Source organism: Monopterus albus, unplaced genomic scaffold, assembly GCF_001952655.1.
Source record: "Monopterus albus unplaced genomic scaffold, M_albus_1.0 scaffold274.1, whole genome shotgun sequence".
NCBI classification, from domain to species: Eukaryota; Metazoa; Chordata; class Actinopteri; order Synbranchiformes; family Synbranchidae; genus Monopterus; species Monopterus albus.
The window spans coordinates 3,182-15,277 of record NW_018128154.1 but is presented as its reverse complement, the minus strand read 5'-3'; the positions used below and the strand labels follow the sequence as shown (position 1 = coordinate 15,277).

Below are 12,096 nucleotides of genomic sequence, written 5' to 3'. Positions count from 1 at the left end.
AAATAGTGTGTCGCTGTCCCTCTATATATCGCAAATAAAATGCTTTCAAACACTCTGATTATATGCTCTGCCTTGCCATAATCTGGATAATGTATAAAATGTAGTTGTGTAACGTGTTTAGGCTCCAGATTAACCATAAAACCCAGTAAAAAGGTTACTCGGTGAGGCAAACAGTACGCCTGCCTCAAGGCAGAGGGCGCTAGTGAGCCCACAGATTCTTGCGTTACCTATAATCTTCTTCGTCTTGTTTATATTTCCTTTACAATCCGCCTTATCAAAATGGAAGATTACATTTTCAAGCTGAGAAAATTCTCAAATCTGGACTTTCAATCACAACAAGAGGTAATAACTAAAGGAAGACCAACGCCGGAGCTGAAAGGTTTGCTTCAGACCACGGGAGCCTCACCAGCTGTCAACCTCACCGCATGTCACTGACAGACTTGCTTTGTAGCGAGTTTTATTTAGAGTATATCACTCAGTAAAACACTGAAAAAATTACCAGATATAAATGATTCCAAAACAATTATTGATTCTTCAGTAGTGCCACTAGGGGGCAGCCAACTACATGACAGTGACACCAGAGCTCACCTGAGAAGCTCCGGCCCCGCCTGGCCGTGGGCTCCCTGCTCCGGCCCCGCCTGGCCGTGGGCTCTCTGCTCCGGCTCTGCTGACGCTGCCAGGACTGTCCTGAAACAGACAAAGCATTCACACACAAGGTCACCAGCAGGGTGCACTGCAGCTAATCTCATGGAAATGAGTCTAGTGTTAGACAGGTGGCCCTAGTTTATTGAACATTAGGTCTAGACAAATTACCAGCATCACAGAATACAGAACATTAAGTTGTTACTTACACTTTTTTTAACAAAATATTTGCTGATGTCCTCATTCTTTCGTTTTCTGGGAGGCATTTTCACCTGAAACCAAAAACAATAAAGTGAACCGATGTTAAAGTGAGACATTCAAGCAAAGAACAGGATTTGGTTAATACACACATTTCACCTTAAATCCAGTTAATAAGTGACTGAAGGTCATTATATATCCAACAAAGACTAATCAGTTGCACCGTGACGTCAGTAGGGACACATCACTACTGTCCACACTCTCATCAAGTCAGAAATTAAATCCAATGCATTAATTCACTGTAAAGTACAAAAACATTACATATACCAGTGTCAGCTGACACACAAAGCTGTATGCAGTACACTGTACACTCACTGATAGGAGTGTAGTGCTGTGTCCTGAGTCTATTGTTTCTCACTACAGTGTGTTTGTTCTTACAGGAAAACCCTGATTTAATGGTTTCATTTTAGACAGACCCTGATCAGGGACAGTTGTACTGACTCACCCACACTCTCCACCCAAACCCTGAGGAAGTGGCTGGAAACCGTCGTGGAGTCAGCGACTAAAAGAACTTTGATGTTGACTTTTGGAAAGACGAGGAAAAATAAAGTTCAGCCGTGTTGTTAGATCTGTGTGATAAACCAGGAAATGGCAAACGCACATTATGTAACACCACCAAGCAAACTTCAAGATGACTAACAACAATAAAACCCAACGCATACTAAAGGTTTAGGTACCTTCTGAAGTACTACTAACATTATTAAAGACATGAGCAGCAGAAAACACATTTTTTCCTTTTCTAGTTTCAAATGTGTGACATCTTCCCGCCATTTCCTCATCAACAATCCACACACACACAGGACTCTCAGGTCAAATCAATGTAATGTTCTGATGGTTCTGTGGCTTAGATAATGATTTTTATCCACTGACCCAATTTACTCACAATAATAAGACCATTCTACACAAAGAAATCAGAGCATCTTACCTGAACTTCTGTCGTTCCGCTCTGCAAAACCTCGCGCTCATACAGGAAAAGGCGGGCTCCTCTGCTCTGGGCTGGTCTCTGGTTTATTAACTGTTTATTAACCGTTATGAGCCAGTTACACCAAGTAAAGCACAGTGTACACTTGTGTGTTGGAGTCAAAACCTTTTACTAAGATTTTACTTTGACCTCATTAAACTAGCAACTCATATTGTAAATATGTTGATCCAGGATAAAATCATTTTTGAACAAGGGACAAGTTTGACCTCTTCAAACCCCGAGCCTGACCTGGGGTGTTTACAGTATGTTGTGTGCTGTACTAGATACTTCTCATAGTTTATTGAGGCTGCACACTTACACTGACCCAAACAGAAGTGTGTCTGCCAAGTCTCATCAGATACCAGGACACTGCACAGCAGTGTCAGAAACACAGGTGACATTTACATTAGAAATGTTCCTTACAGCTTCCCGTAGACAGCACATCTACATGTAGCTGTAATGAACGGACTGGGCTGTTTCCCGCATTCTCATTCTTTCTGCATGACTCAGCTCAGTATTTCACAAGAGCAGCACAGAGTTGGATCAGTGTCAAATCAGACTAAAGTCCTGTCAATTTGATCACTATATATTAGAGTGAAGCCCCAAAGACACCTTTCTGTAGAGACCATGACATTCAGGTGTGATCACGTTACCTTTGGACACTGATGCCTTTTTATAGATATTTATTTAAAAGGAAGTTGATATCAGCAGCAGGTGAGAAAGCATCTAGTGGATTTGACAAAAGAAAGTCATTTTCCTGACAGATGGAAAACTTCTGGTCAAACCCACTGAATGTCCAGAGAAACAAATCCAAAAGTAGTCTACCTCTTACCTCATCTTTATCCTGCATTATTTAATCTGATGGCGGAGGGGATCACCTCATTCAGAAACATAATGACAGTAACTTCACCTGCTACAATATGTTGATCACTTCCCATCAACCTTAGCTTCATTTAAATTAAATATGATGCACCAGACACTTCAAATTAAACTTTACAGTATAAACTAATTTAAATTAAAAGTAATCAGGTTTCATGTACATCAGCTACTGACAGAACTGTCCTTTTGTAAATCGATGTGCAAAGAGCTGCAGCCTGTCAAGTGATGATCAGGTCCATTAGTGGTGTCAACAGAAGTGAGAAGACAAATACACAAACTGTTAAAACAGCATTTCTGTGCAGCACAAAGTAAACAATGAACACAAACAACGTGCATAGTAGCAACATTACCAAGGTAGACGTCTTTCTTTGAACCGACTAAATACTGGATCTCTACTCAAGTATGTTTATTCACGTTGGCAGCGGTTTTGGGATCACAGCGTCCTCTGCACAGAGACCCAGACCACCGGAGGAACCTCTGTGGTGAACTGTGCAAGTGTTCAGTCAACCACCACGTACAGAGGAAACAAAGGACCGAAGCAGCATCTCGTAGCACCGACCTCCACTGTTTGCCACCAAATGCTTCTTGCCCTTTGCATGACTCCACACATAGAGCGGCGCTCCTCAGGGCTCTACTCAAGGCCCAGAGAGAAGTTAATCCCGTGAACAATACCGATGATGATGGGTTGCCAGGCAACCAGGTACCTGAGCCAGTCAAGCAGCTGCCCGTAGAGGACATGAGTCTTCTCCCAGCTGGCAGGAGATGAAGGAATTAAGGAGAGAACCCAGATTAGATACTGAACATGACCACAACTTTGTCGGCTGGGCTGTGAAGTAAAACCCTGTGGAACCGCAAGAGAACAATAAAAGGATACGGGTTGTTCATCATTCTCTTCAAGTCGACCTTCTCGTTGCAGTACGGACACGTCTGCTTCTTACCCACGATGCACCAGCCCCGGATGCAGAACTCATGGAATCTGGGACAAGGGAAGCTAAGGAAGAGCGTTAAAATCTGTGTTTTTATATCAAAAATGTATAAAGCTACAGTTTACAAATGGCTTGCCCCATGTTGAAGTGTTTATTCCTTGAGTTTAAGACCGTACACATTAAATACTCTCCTGCATTTAGAAAAACAGCTCAGAATACTTCAGCAGAGCTCTGAGGCAGCAGGCCTCGGGTTTAAAGGTGATTAGACAGCTGAGCCGTGGTAGCTGGTCCTAAAACAAACATCATCCTCATAAACAAGGCTCCATATTGGTTTCTTTCAGCTTTACATTCTCTCACCACAATGTGAGCAGATTAAACTGGATTTACATTTGTTATACACTTGAAAACTTGAATAAACTTGTTACATAATGTTTTCCCTATTAAACTGGATTTACATTTGTTATACAATTAAAAGCTTGAATAAACCTGTTACATAATGTTTTCCCCGTTTCTTTCTGAGTGAGGTGAGAAGACTGATACCGCTGTCCTGTCTGCAGGGTAAATATAAAGCCAGCAGCTTGTTAGCTTGGCATTAAACTGGGAACAGGATGAAACAGTTAGCATGACTCCAGTAGCTTGTTAGCTTAGCATTAAACTGGGAACAGGATGAAACAGCTAGCATGACTGCAGTAGCTTGTTAGCTTAGCATTAAACTGGGAACAGGATGAAACAGCTAGCATGACTCCAGTATCCTGTTAGCTTAGCATTAAACTGGGAACAGGATGAAACAGCTAGCATGACTCTGTCCAAAGACTAAAAACACACAACTCCAACACTGTCTACTTTACACACTGCACCTTGTTTAACTCGTACAGAAGGAAATTTTAGAGAGGACTTTGTGGTTTTAGAGGGAGTTTTGTCTTGGTACTATTTCGAGGACATAGCCCTTGGTCCTTTGGAGGTCGTATATACCTACGGTATGAAAGTCGTGTAATGTAACGTGTAGTGCCACATATGAAGACGCTGCACTGAGGTACCAGGTAAATGATGAGCTGTCACTGGTTGTCGTTTGATGCTCAAACAGCTGCACAGTAACCGACTGTGACCTCTGACCTCCCCGTCACAGTTTTAGGATACATGTGTCCACAGGAGAGCTGGTAGGTGTCCTCTATGAATCCTTCCTCCTCCACCTCCACGAAGATCTTCTGTCCGCACACGGCACAAATGTCGTTGGTCAGGCTCCTGCTGGGCATGGCCCCCTTGTTGTAGTACTGAAAACACACAAGTAGAACAACACAGGTAGGATATCTGCTGTGTGCTGCAACAAAAATGATTGTCACTTTGATTAGTAGGATTCTTGACAGTTTTGCTCAAACTTCTGTGACCACAGTTCCCATAATTTCAGACGATTGTTGCCTTGGATTCAGTGAACCTGGGCCGACTGTTAATTAAAAATATGCTGAGTTACCTTTTAACACTTACTTATAAACATTAAGGCACATTCTGGAGTTAAAATAAGCATATTAGTTTCCATAATTCCAAAAGTTTATAGATGTTTCTCTGATATGCACATCAGAGTATGAAGTCATCCAAAACTACAGTAAATGATTGCCAAAGATTTTTAAGTGTTTATTCTACCAACTAAGGAAATATTAAAGTTTTCATAAGGAGTTAATAAAAAATAAATTTAAAAAAAGTCCTACCCCGATTGTAGAGGCCATGTAGTCAGAGCAGATTTCTGCGAAGTCTCTGCCCATGACGCCGTAGTAAAGCCCATAAAACAGCATGATCACACCTACGTCCATCGAGTCCTCGGCCTTGATCCTGCACCGACAGGAGAACGATCAGCTGTCTCTTAATAAGCAGAAATATTTCATGTCTCTCCAATAAAGAAACTAAACAGTGCTTAACTGAACAGAGAGACGTTTCATTGACAAGTGAGGCTCTACCAGGCTGTTACATATCCAGGCTCGATGGTCTTTTTATTAGGCTTTCAATAGGAACAGAGGGATATGTACTGTTTACCTGCCTGACCAGCCGCACAGCTGTTACAGTGCACAGACCAACATGTAATGACAACTCAAACTTAAAGCCGATTCATTGCAGGTTTCAGGGATGAATCTGTCCTAAACCTTGAATGTTTCTCTCATTTGTCCTGCAGACAAAAACTTTAACACTTGCACTGTTTTCATAGTCAGATCATCAGAGACCAGCAACACAACACAACATACACAGGTACAACATTACCGCCCCCTAGTGTTCACTGTTACAACTTAAGATGGGCTGTCCGTCGTCCGCACTGTGGTGGTGAAAAGTAAAGTTTGCATTAAGTAGCTTTTTGCATGTTTTCTTCTTGTGCATGTCTGAACAATTTGGGAAACTGTTATGATTAATTATCACTGCACCCACATCCCATATGACAGATATCCAGTCAGAATTACAGTGAATCAACACCTACAGATTAGCATTAATTAACCAACAGTGGAAACTGACTAACTTACCAACTCGTCAAAATGTTGATTTAATTTAAAAGAAAAGGTTACGTATAATTCCCAATGTCTAATCTTGTGTCACTTTATCTGTATTGAAGATCATTTTTTAAATTAACTACATGGCTGTATCTCTTATTTCCTCATTTTTTATTTTTGGTTCTTATTTGGATGGAGGCCCACTTGTATTTTACCTGTCCTGTCTCATTAGTTTAACTTCTGTGACCTGTTTTATATTTCCACAGCAGAAATAAAAACATTAAAAGAGATGAAATTAAAACACTGGATTACAGTTTAACTGCTTGACAAGATTGATTATATCAAACAGGAAAAAGGAATTTTACCAAATCTATTACAGAACTTGAAATTTCAGACATCTACCCAAGCGAATCTTGATCTACTGAGCCAATATCCATTATGTCTATGAATTTATTAGAAACAATAAATCAACATGTGACCTACTGGACTGTGACACACTGAACAGAGCTCAGTTTAACCTCCAAATAGCATCAGGAACGTCTGATTCCACTCACCGTGAGCCACGACTCACCTGAGGAAGACGTTGAAGCCGAACATGGTGAACATGATGGCCATGTAGCCGAGGATGCCCACTAAATAACTCAGCTTGTAGATCAACAGGAACCACTTGTAGACCATCCTGGAAAACAAACAGGAACATAATTAGTACGTGATCTGGATAACACTACAACAAACACATAAATGTTGGGCTTGGTTGTCAAGAAGCAGCTCTGAATTAGGCACAGCTTCAAACATACATGAACCAGGGCTGCATCTGCTTGTCATTACCGAGTCATTTGTACCTTCCTTCTCATCATTATGTCCCTAAAGTGCCAGAAAAGGATGGAGAATGTCTCCAAAGACCAGGTTCAGAGGGAAGGCAGCAAATCATTACACTCACTATTAAAAATATAAAATGTAACAAAAACATTGTTGCCAATTAATTCCCTGTTGATCGGCTGATTAATCAATTAATTGTTGCAGCTCTGTTCCAAACCTGAAAGAACTGGGGTTGAAACCAACGATGTTAATCCATTAATCTACTCCTTATTTGTCCTATTTTCCCAATACTCAGATCTGAACACATGAACACATCTACGGCAGCTGCACAGACAACTCAGTGATGAACATCTGGGCCATTTGACCATCACCTGGGGGGTCTCACCTGGGGGTCCTGCAGGACAGCGGCTTGCGGGTGGCTCTGAAGATGACGTAGCTGGTGACGACGGAGAACATGCCCCACATGGACAAGAACCTCCACCAGTACAGTCTGATGGTGAAGTAAAGAGGGACCACCCACATCTGGACCAGAGTTACCAGCTGAGGAGACAAACAGTTTACAGACCGTCTGGGTTAGAAAGAAAACCAGGTTTTCCCAGTTAGGTAAACTAAGTGTGGACAGGAGTGAAATGTCCACATCAGCTCCTGGTGTCCCGTCTCACATTGTAGGAGCGGTGGTGCCGCTGCTTCCACTGCACCAGGACGATCTGCGCCACCACCAGCGCGGCGATGAGGATGAGCACCATCTCCGCGTGCATGGCTTCGTGACCGCGGTGCTTCACGTGCAGACGCTCATGCTGCACCCTGTCGACCACAGAATAAGTGCAGGACAACACAGAGAAACACACGAGAGTCGAGGTAAAAGACGGGTTGAGAGGAAATCATAAAATTTAACCATTTATTTCAGTGTTTGCACTGACGTCTAAAATGTGGGTGCAAACGGAAAGAGGCCCCCCCACCTCCAGCTGTCTCGGTGTGTCATTTTCAGCAGGTCATCCTGCAATAAAGGTCAGAGACAAAAATAGCAGTTGGGAAGTTTGTGGGTCTCAGTGGACTGTTGAATCCAGGTTAACACAAATGTGTCTAGAAAGAAAGTCACTTTCGGCTTTTTCCGTTTTAGGAGTCGCCACAAAGAATCGTCACACTGACCCGCATGTTGATATTTGGCACGTGCTCAATGCCGGACACAAATGTGTGTAATGTCAGGATACGCTTCGTGCCATTAATCTAGTAAGACGTAGCTTCTGGTGTTTTTAACAACGCGTCTGTTGCCACGTCGAAACGGTAACAGCACTCACTCACCTGCCAAGCTAACGTTAACTAGCAAGCTAGCTGACATGTCGGCTTTTCATTAAACGATTAAAGTGTTGCCCATTAATGTGTGAAAAAAACATCAAACCCAGTTTACTTACTTGGGGATGCATATCGGCCATTGTCTCTTTCTCCCGGTGCGAGCTAACCAGCAAACTGCAGCCAGCTAGGCTAGCGGCACGGAGAACCACTGCCGGACGCAGAGTACGGAAAGCCAGAAGAGTCAAAATACGTAACGCGAGTAACTATAAGTGATGTATTCTTTAAGTCCTTATACCTGCTATATAACGACGCACAGAGAACTCAAAATACGTAACGCGAGTAACTATAACTGATGTATTCATTAGTCCTTAAACCTGCTATATAACGAGAGAAAACAAGCAAAAACAGTCTAGCACGTAAATACTATATAACGTGCACACAAAACAAACAAAAAAAACCCAGCATGAAATTAGGGTTCGATGGCTTGTGTCGCCCACTAGAGGGCAGTCTACCACATTCAAATGTGTGCATAAAATTAAATATTGGGCACATTTGTTTACAACCAGACAGCTTGATGAGATGGGAAAATTCATATTTCATTCAGTTTGTGACATGTTTATTCAAGACAAAAGAAAGTGCTCAACTCGACTTTAAACAATGGGATCTTTATTTTTTTTTTTTTAAGTAAAAAAAAAAGTGTTATAAAATATCTTCATTCTGAAGTGGAAGGGAGGAGAAACCGATTCACTGCAGCTCCTCATTTGTGGCCGACCTGTTGGAAGAAACAGACATAAACTAACAGGCAAGAGGAGAGATGGTAGCTAACAACTAGCAGTGAACTCGCTCAGACATCCAAGGAAGGTTTGTGCCATCTTTGGTCCGTAGACCTCTGGTGGAAACTACGAATGGCAGGAAAAGCGTCATCACGGCGAACTGTAGCTGTCTACACATTACAGCTGGACTGGCTTTACAAATTCAAATATTTGAAATGGCAAAATAAACAAAACATACCTGTCAATAACCACTATTGTTGATGCTCCTTTGACTGGACAGGAATTATGAAAGCAGAGACTTTCACCCTGAAAGTGACATGTAGTGACAAGTTAGATGTGAAGATCAAGAGAAAACAGATTAGAGACACTTCTTTAAAAATCGCTCAGACATCCAAGGAAGGATTGTGCCATCTTTGGTCTGTAGACCTCTGGTGGAAACTACGAATGGCAGGAAAAGACGTCATCACAGCGACTTGTGGCCCACAGACAAACAGGTTTCATAAATTACACACTGACCTCAACATAATCAGACAGTTAAACACAGGTTGTGTTCTAGTTGGAGAAATTTACCAAATTTAAAGTCAGACTTCTTCAAACCCATCTTCTTCTGTGGCCTATTACCTGTAGTACTAAAGCAACTCAAATTTTATTGAGGTAGAAAACTAAATGTTCAACGGTTCTTGAAAAAAGGTTTTCACTTTTTACAGCACACTCAAAGCGCTTTCACATTATTCGGCCAGTCACCCATTTGCACACCGGTGACATCACCGGGAGCAACTGGGGGTTCAGTGTCTTGCTCAAGGACACTTCGACATGTTGACATTTAAGATTCAGTTTACCGTTCTGTGTAACAAAGAATCCTCACATAAGAAAAGCCACACACATCTAATGTTCTGCATTTTTGTTTGGAAAAGCGAAGACCGTTAGGCCGTCAAGCGGTTTGCCTTATGATGCTTCAAGTGTCACTGCCATTAACCAGATAGTTACAGGATCACATAAGAATAAAAAGAAAAAAAACAGTAAAACTGTTCCAGCAGCAACCGGACAGTACCAGACATACACACCTGTGTCATGGACTTGTGTGGACTCAGACGATGGACCCGGCTCCATCAGAACCAGACCTTCAGATGCCATTCACAGCCCGCCTGAAAGTGAGATTTGACATTTTTTTTAAGTTACGAGGGTAAAATAGACAAAATAATCTTTGTTGCCTTGAGTCGCTCAGACATCCAAGGAAGGTTTGGGCCGTCTCTGGTCCGTAGACCTCTGGTGGAAACTACGAATGGCAGGAAAAAGCATCATCACGGCGACAAACACCGACCAGGACTTCACATATTTTAATGGCAAAACTTACACTGGCTTGATGAGCGTTGATCATCGCCACGGTCAACGATCATAGTGATTTAACCAAATGAACATCGACAGCGGCACCACAGAGACATTCACCCTGTAAGTGAGATGGAAATGACATCAGTTCTGAAATCAGCCAGATCTTCTTGAGACAGGTTCTACACTGTCACTGTTCGCTCAGACATCCAAGGAAGGTTTGGGCCATCTCTGGTCCGTAGACCTCTGGTGGAAACTACGAATGGCAGGAAAAGACGTCATCACTGCGAACTGTGACCAGCAGGACAGGTTTAGTTGTGTGATTCAGGTGAGCAAAAGGTTTTAGTAAAGCACACAGTGAACTGAGAGCAAGCAGACAGAATAAAGCTGGTTTAAGGCCACTCAGGTCACACCGGAACAAAAGGACATGAATATGTCAGGAGCTCACCAAGCGCCAACTGAATATTATATCAGATGATTTGATTAACCTGCTGATTATAACTGATCAGGAAAGTATGTTACAGTCTTCTCTAGATGTTATTATTCTTATTCTAAATCTACTCTTGACAAAATATATGCAACAGTTCTAATTATTAAATAGTGTGTTATAGACCGCAACACCCACATAGATAAACTCACCTGTCCCCAGGTTCAGTGGAGTTGATGCATTTCTGTCTCTTGCCCTTGAGGATTTAATCCCATCATCCATCTTGACACAACTGATTAGATTCGCTACGGTGTCCCTGAAGGTCACATCTGAGGTGAACCAGTATAAACCTGTTGGACAGTGACAGTATGTTCACATTACTGCGGGAAGCAGCGTTTGTGTTCACCTCACCGTTGTTGTGTTTAAAAAACGTCTGATCGTGTAAAACGTAACACCGTGACCACCTGCTAGCAACGTTAGCTGCGCCATTTTGTGCAGAGGCCTCAGGAGTTTCGGCACCGACCAGAGACGGACGGACAGAGACTACAGCGTGAACACGCCCGTAGACAGCGCGCACACGTCTCATCGGGTCAACCGTAAAAAAAACAAGAATAAAATAAAAATAAAAAACATACGAGAACACAGGTCTCAAATTAAGGTGCAGACGCAAATCAAATATGTTCTCAGGTCTTTCATGACCGACTTCATTTGATTTAATTTAATAATTCATGATGTAAGTTTGCGACTTGTTATGAAATTTAAACTGAACACGGATGTAAGGAGACGCCGGGCTCCACCACGTGTTTACCTGATGGAAGCTCAACGAACTGAAAGTTGGTTTTAATGCCTCAACTTTACAACACGTGACAATTTAATCGTTTCTGATAAATCACAAAAGTTGTATCAACATTCTGGACAGTTTTAGGACACCGGACTACAGTTTACTACGGTGACTCAGTTCTCATTAATCTTCCTGATAGCCACGGTTGTTAAAAGCATCTACCTCCAACTGTTTATGGACTTAACAACAATAACTGTTCAGTACAACGTGGTGAAATGTCTATCGAAGTCTCGACACGGGAACAATCCACAACCATCTGTAAAACAAATTCATCGTATGTAATAAACATCGCCACCTAATACTTGTACACACTGTGGTTAAGCCGTTTAATCCACAATTTAAGGTTTAAGAAGAAGATTAAACAATTATTTACAGTTAGAACTACTAAAATACTTACAGCACCTCCAGCCTCCACTTCTCCACAGGTTCAAATGACTTCCGCTGCCTCTCACGTCACTTATATACATCATGGCGGCCGAGTAA

General features: G+C 42.1%; 1 protein-coding gene and 1 long non-coding RNA gene across 4 annotated transcripts in view; both read right to left on the bottom strand.

Annotated features, from left to right (window-relative positions):
- Positions 1-8,500, bottom strand: part of rnf175 (ring finger protein 175) — an 11,383-nt gene extending 2,883 nt beyond the window's left edge. The window contains exons 1-12 of one of the 3 annotated variants that reach the window (XM_020622217.1): positions 8,366-8,500; positions 7,874-7,950; positions 7,616-7,757; positions 7,339-7,493; positions 6,706-6,813; positions 5,370-5,490; positions 4,804-4,937; positions 3,615-3,716; positions 1,826-3,492; positions 1,346-1,423; positions 852-914; positions 589-687 (exon numbers count right to left, since the gene is read on the bottom strand). In XM_020622217.1, coding sequence (XP_020477873.1) covers positions 3,372-3,492; positions 3,615-3,716; positions 4,804-4,937; positions 5,370-5,490; positions 6,706-6,813; positions 7,339-7,493; positions 7,616-7,711 — 837 coding nt within the window. In that variant the 5' untranslated portion in view covers positions 7,712-7,757; positions 7,874-7,950; positions 8,366-8,500 and the 3' untranslated portion in view covers positions 589-687; positions 852-914; positions 1,346-1,423; positions 1,826-3,371. The remainder of the gene's footprint in view (positions 1-588; positions 688-851; positions 915-1,345; positions 1,424-1,825; positions 3,493-3,614; positions 3,717-4,803; positions 4,938-5,369; positions 5,491-6,705; positions 6,814-7,338; positions 7,494-7,615; positions 7,758-7,873; positions 7,951-8,365) is intronic. The other 2 variants (XM_020622216.1, XM_020622218.1) reach the window with 2 other exon arrangements.
- A 390-nt stretch (positions 8,501-8,890) lies between these two features.
- Positions 8,891-12,075, bottom strand: LOC109972954 (uncharacterized). The gene is made up of 6 exons (XR_002276762.1): positions 12,011-12,075; positions 10,985-11,122; positions 10,374-10,466; positions 10,084-10,164; positions 9,258-9,325; positions 8,891-9,018 (listed from the first exon to the last, which is right to left on the bottom strand). It is a non-coding gene; the product is annotated as an uncharacterized LOC109972954 (long non-coding RNA).
- Between the last annotated feature and the right edge of the window lie 21 nt (positions 12,076-12,096).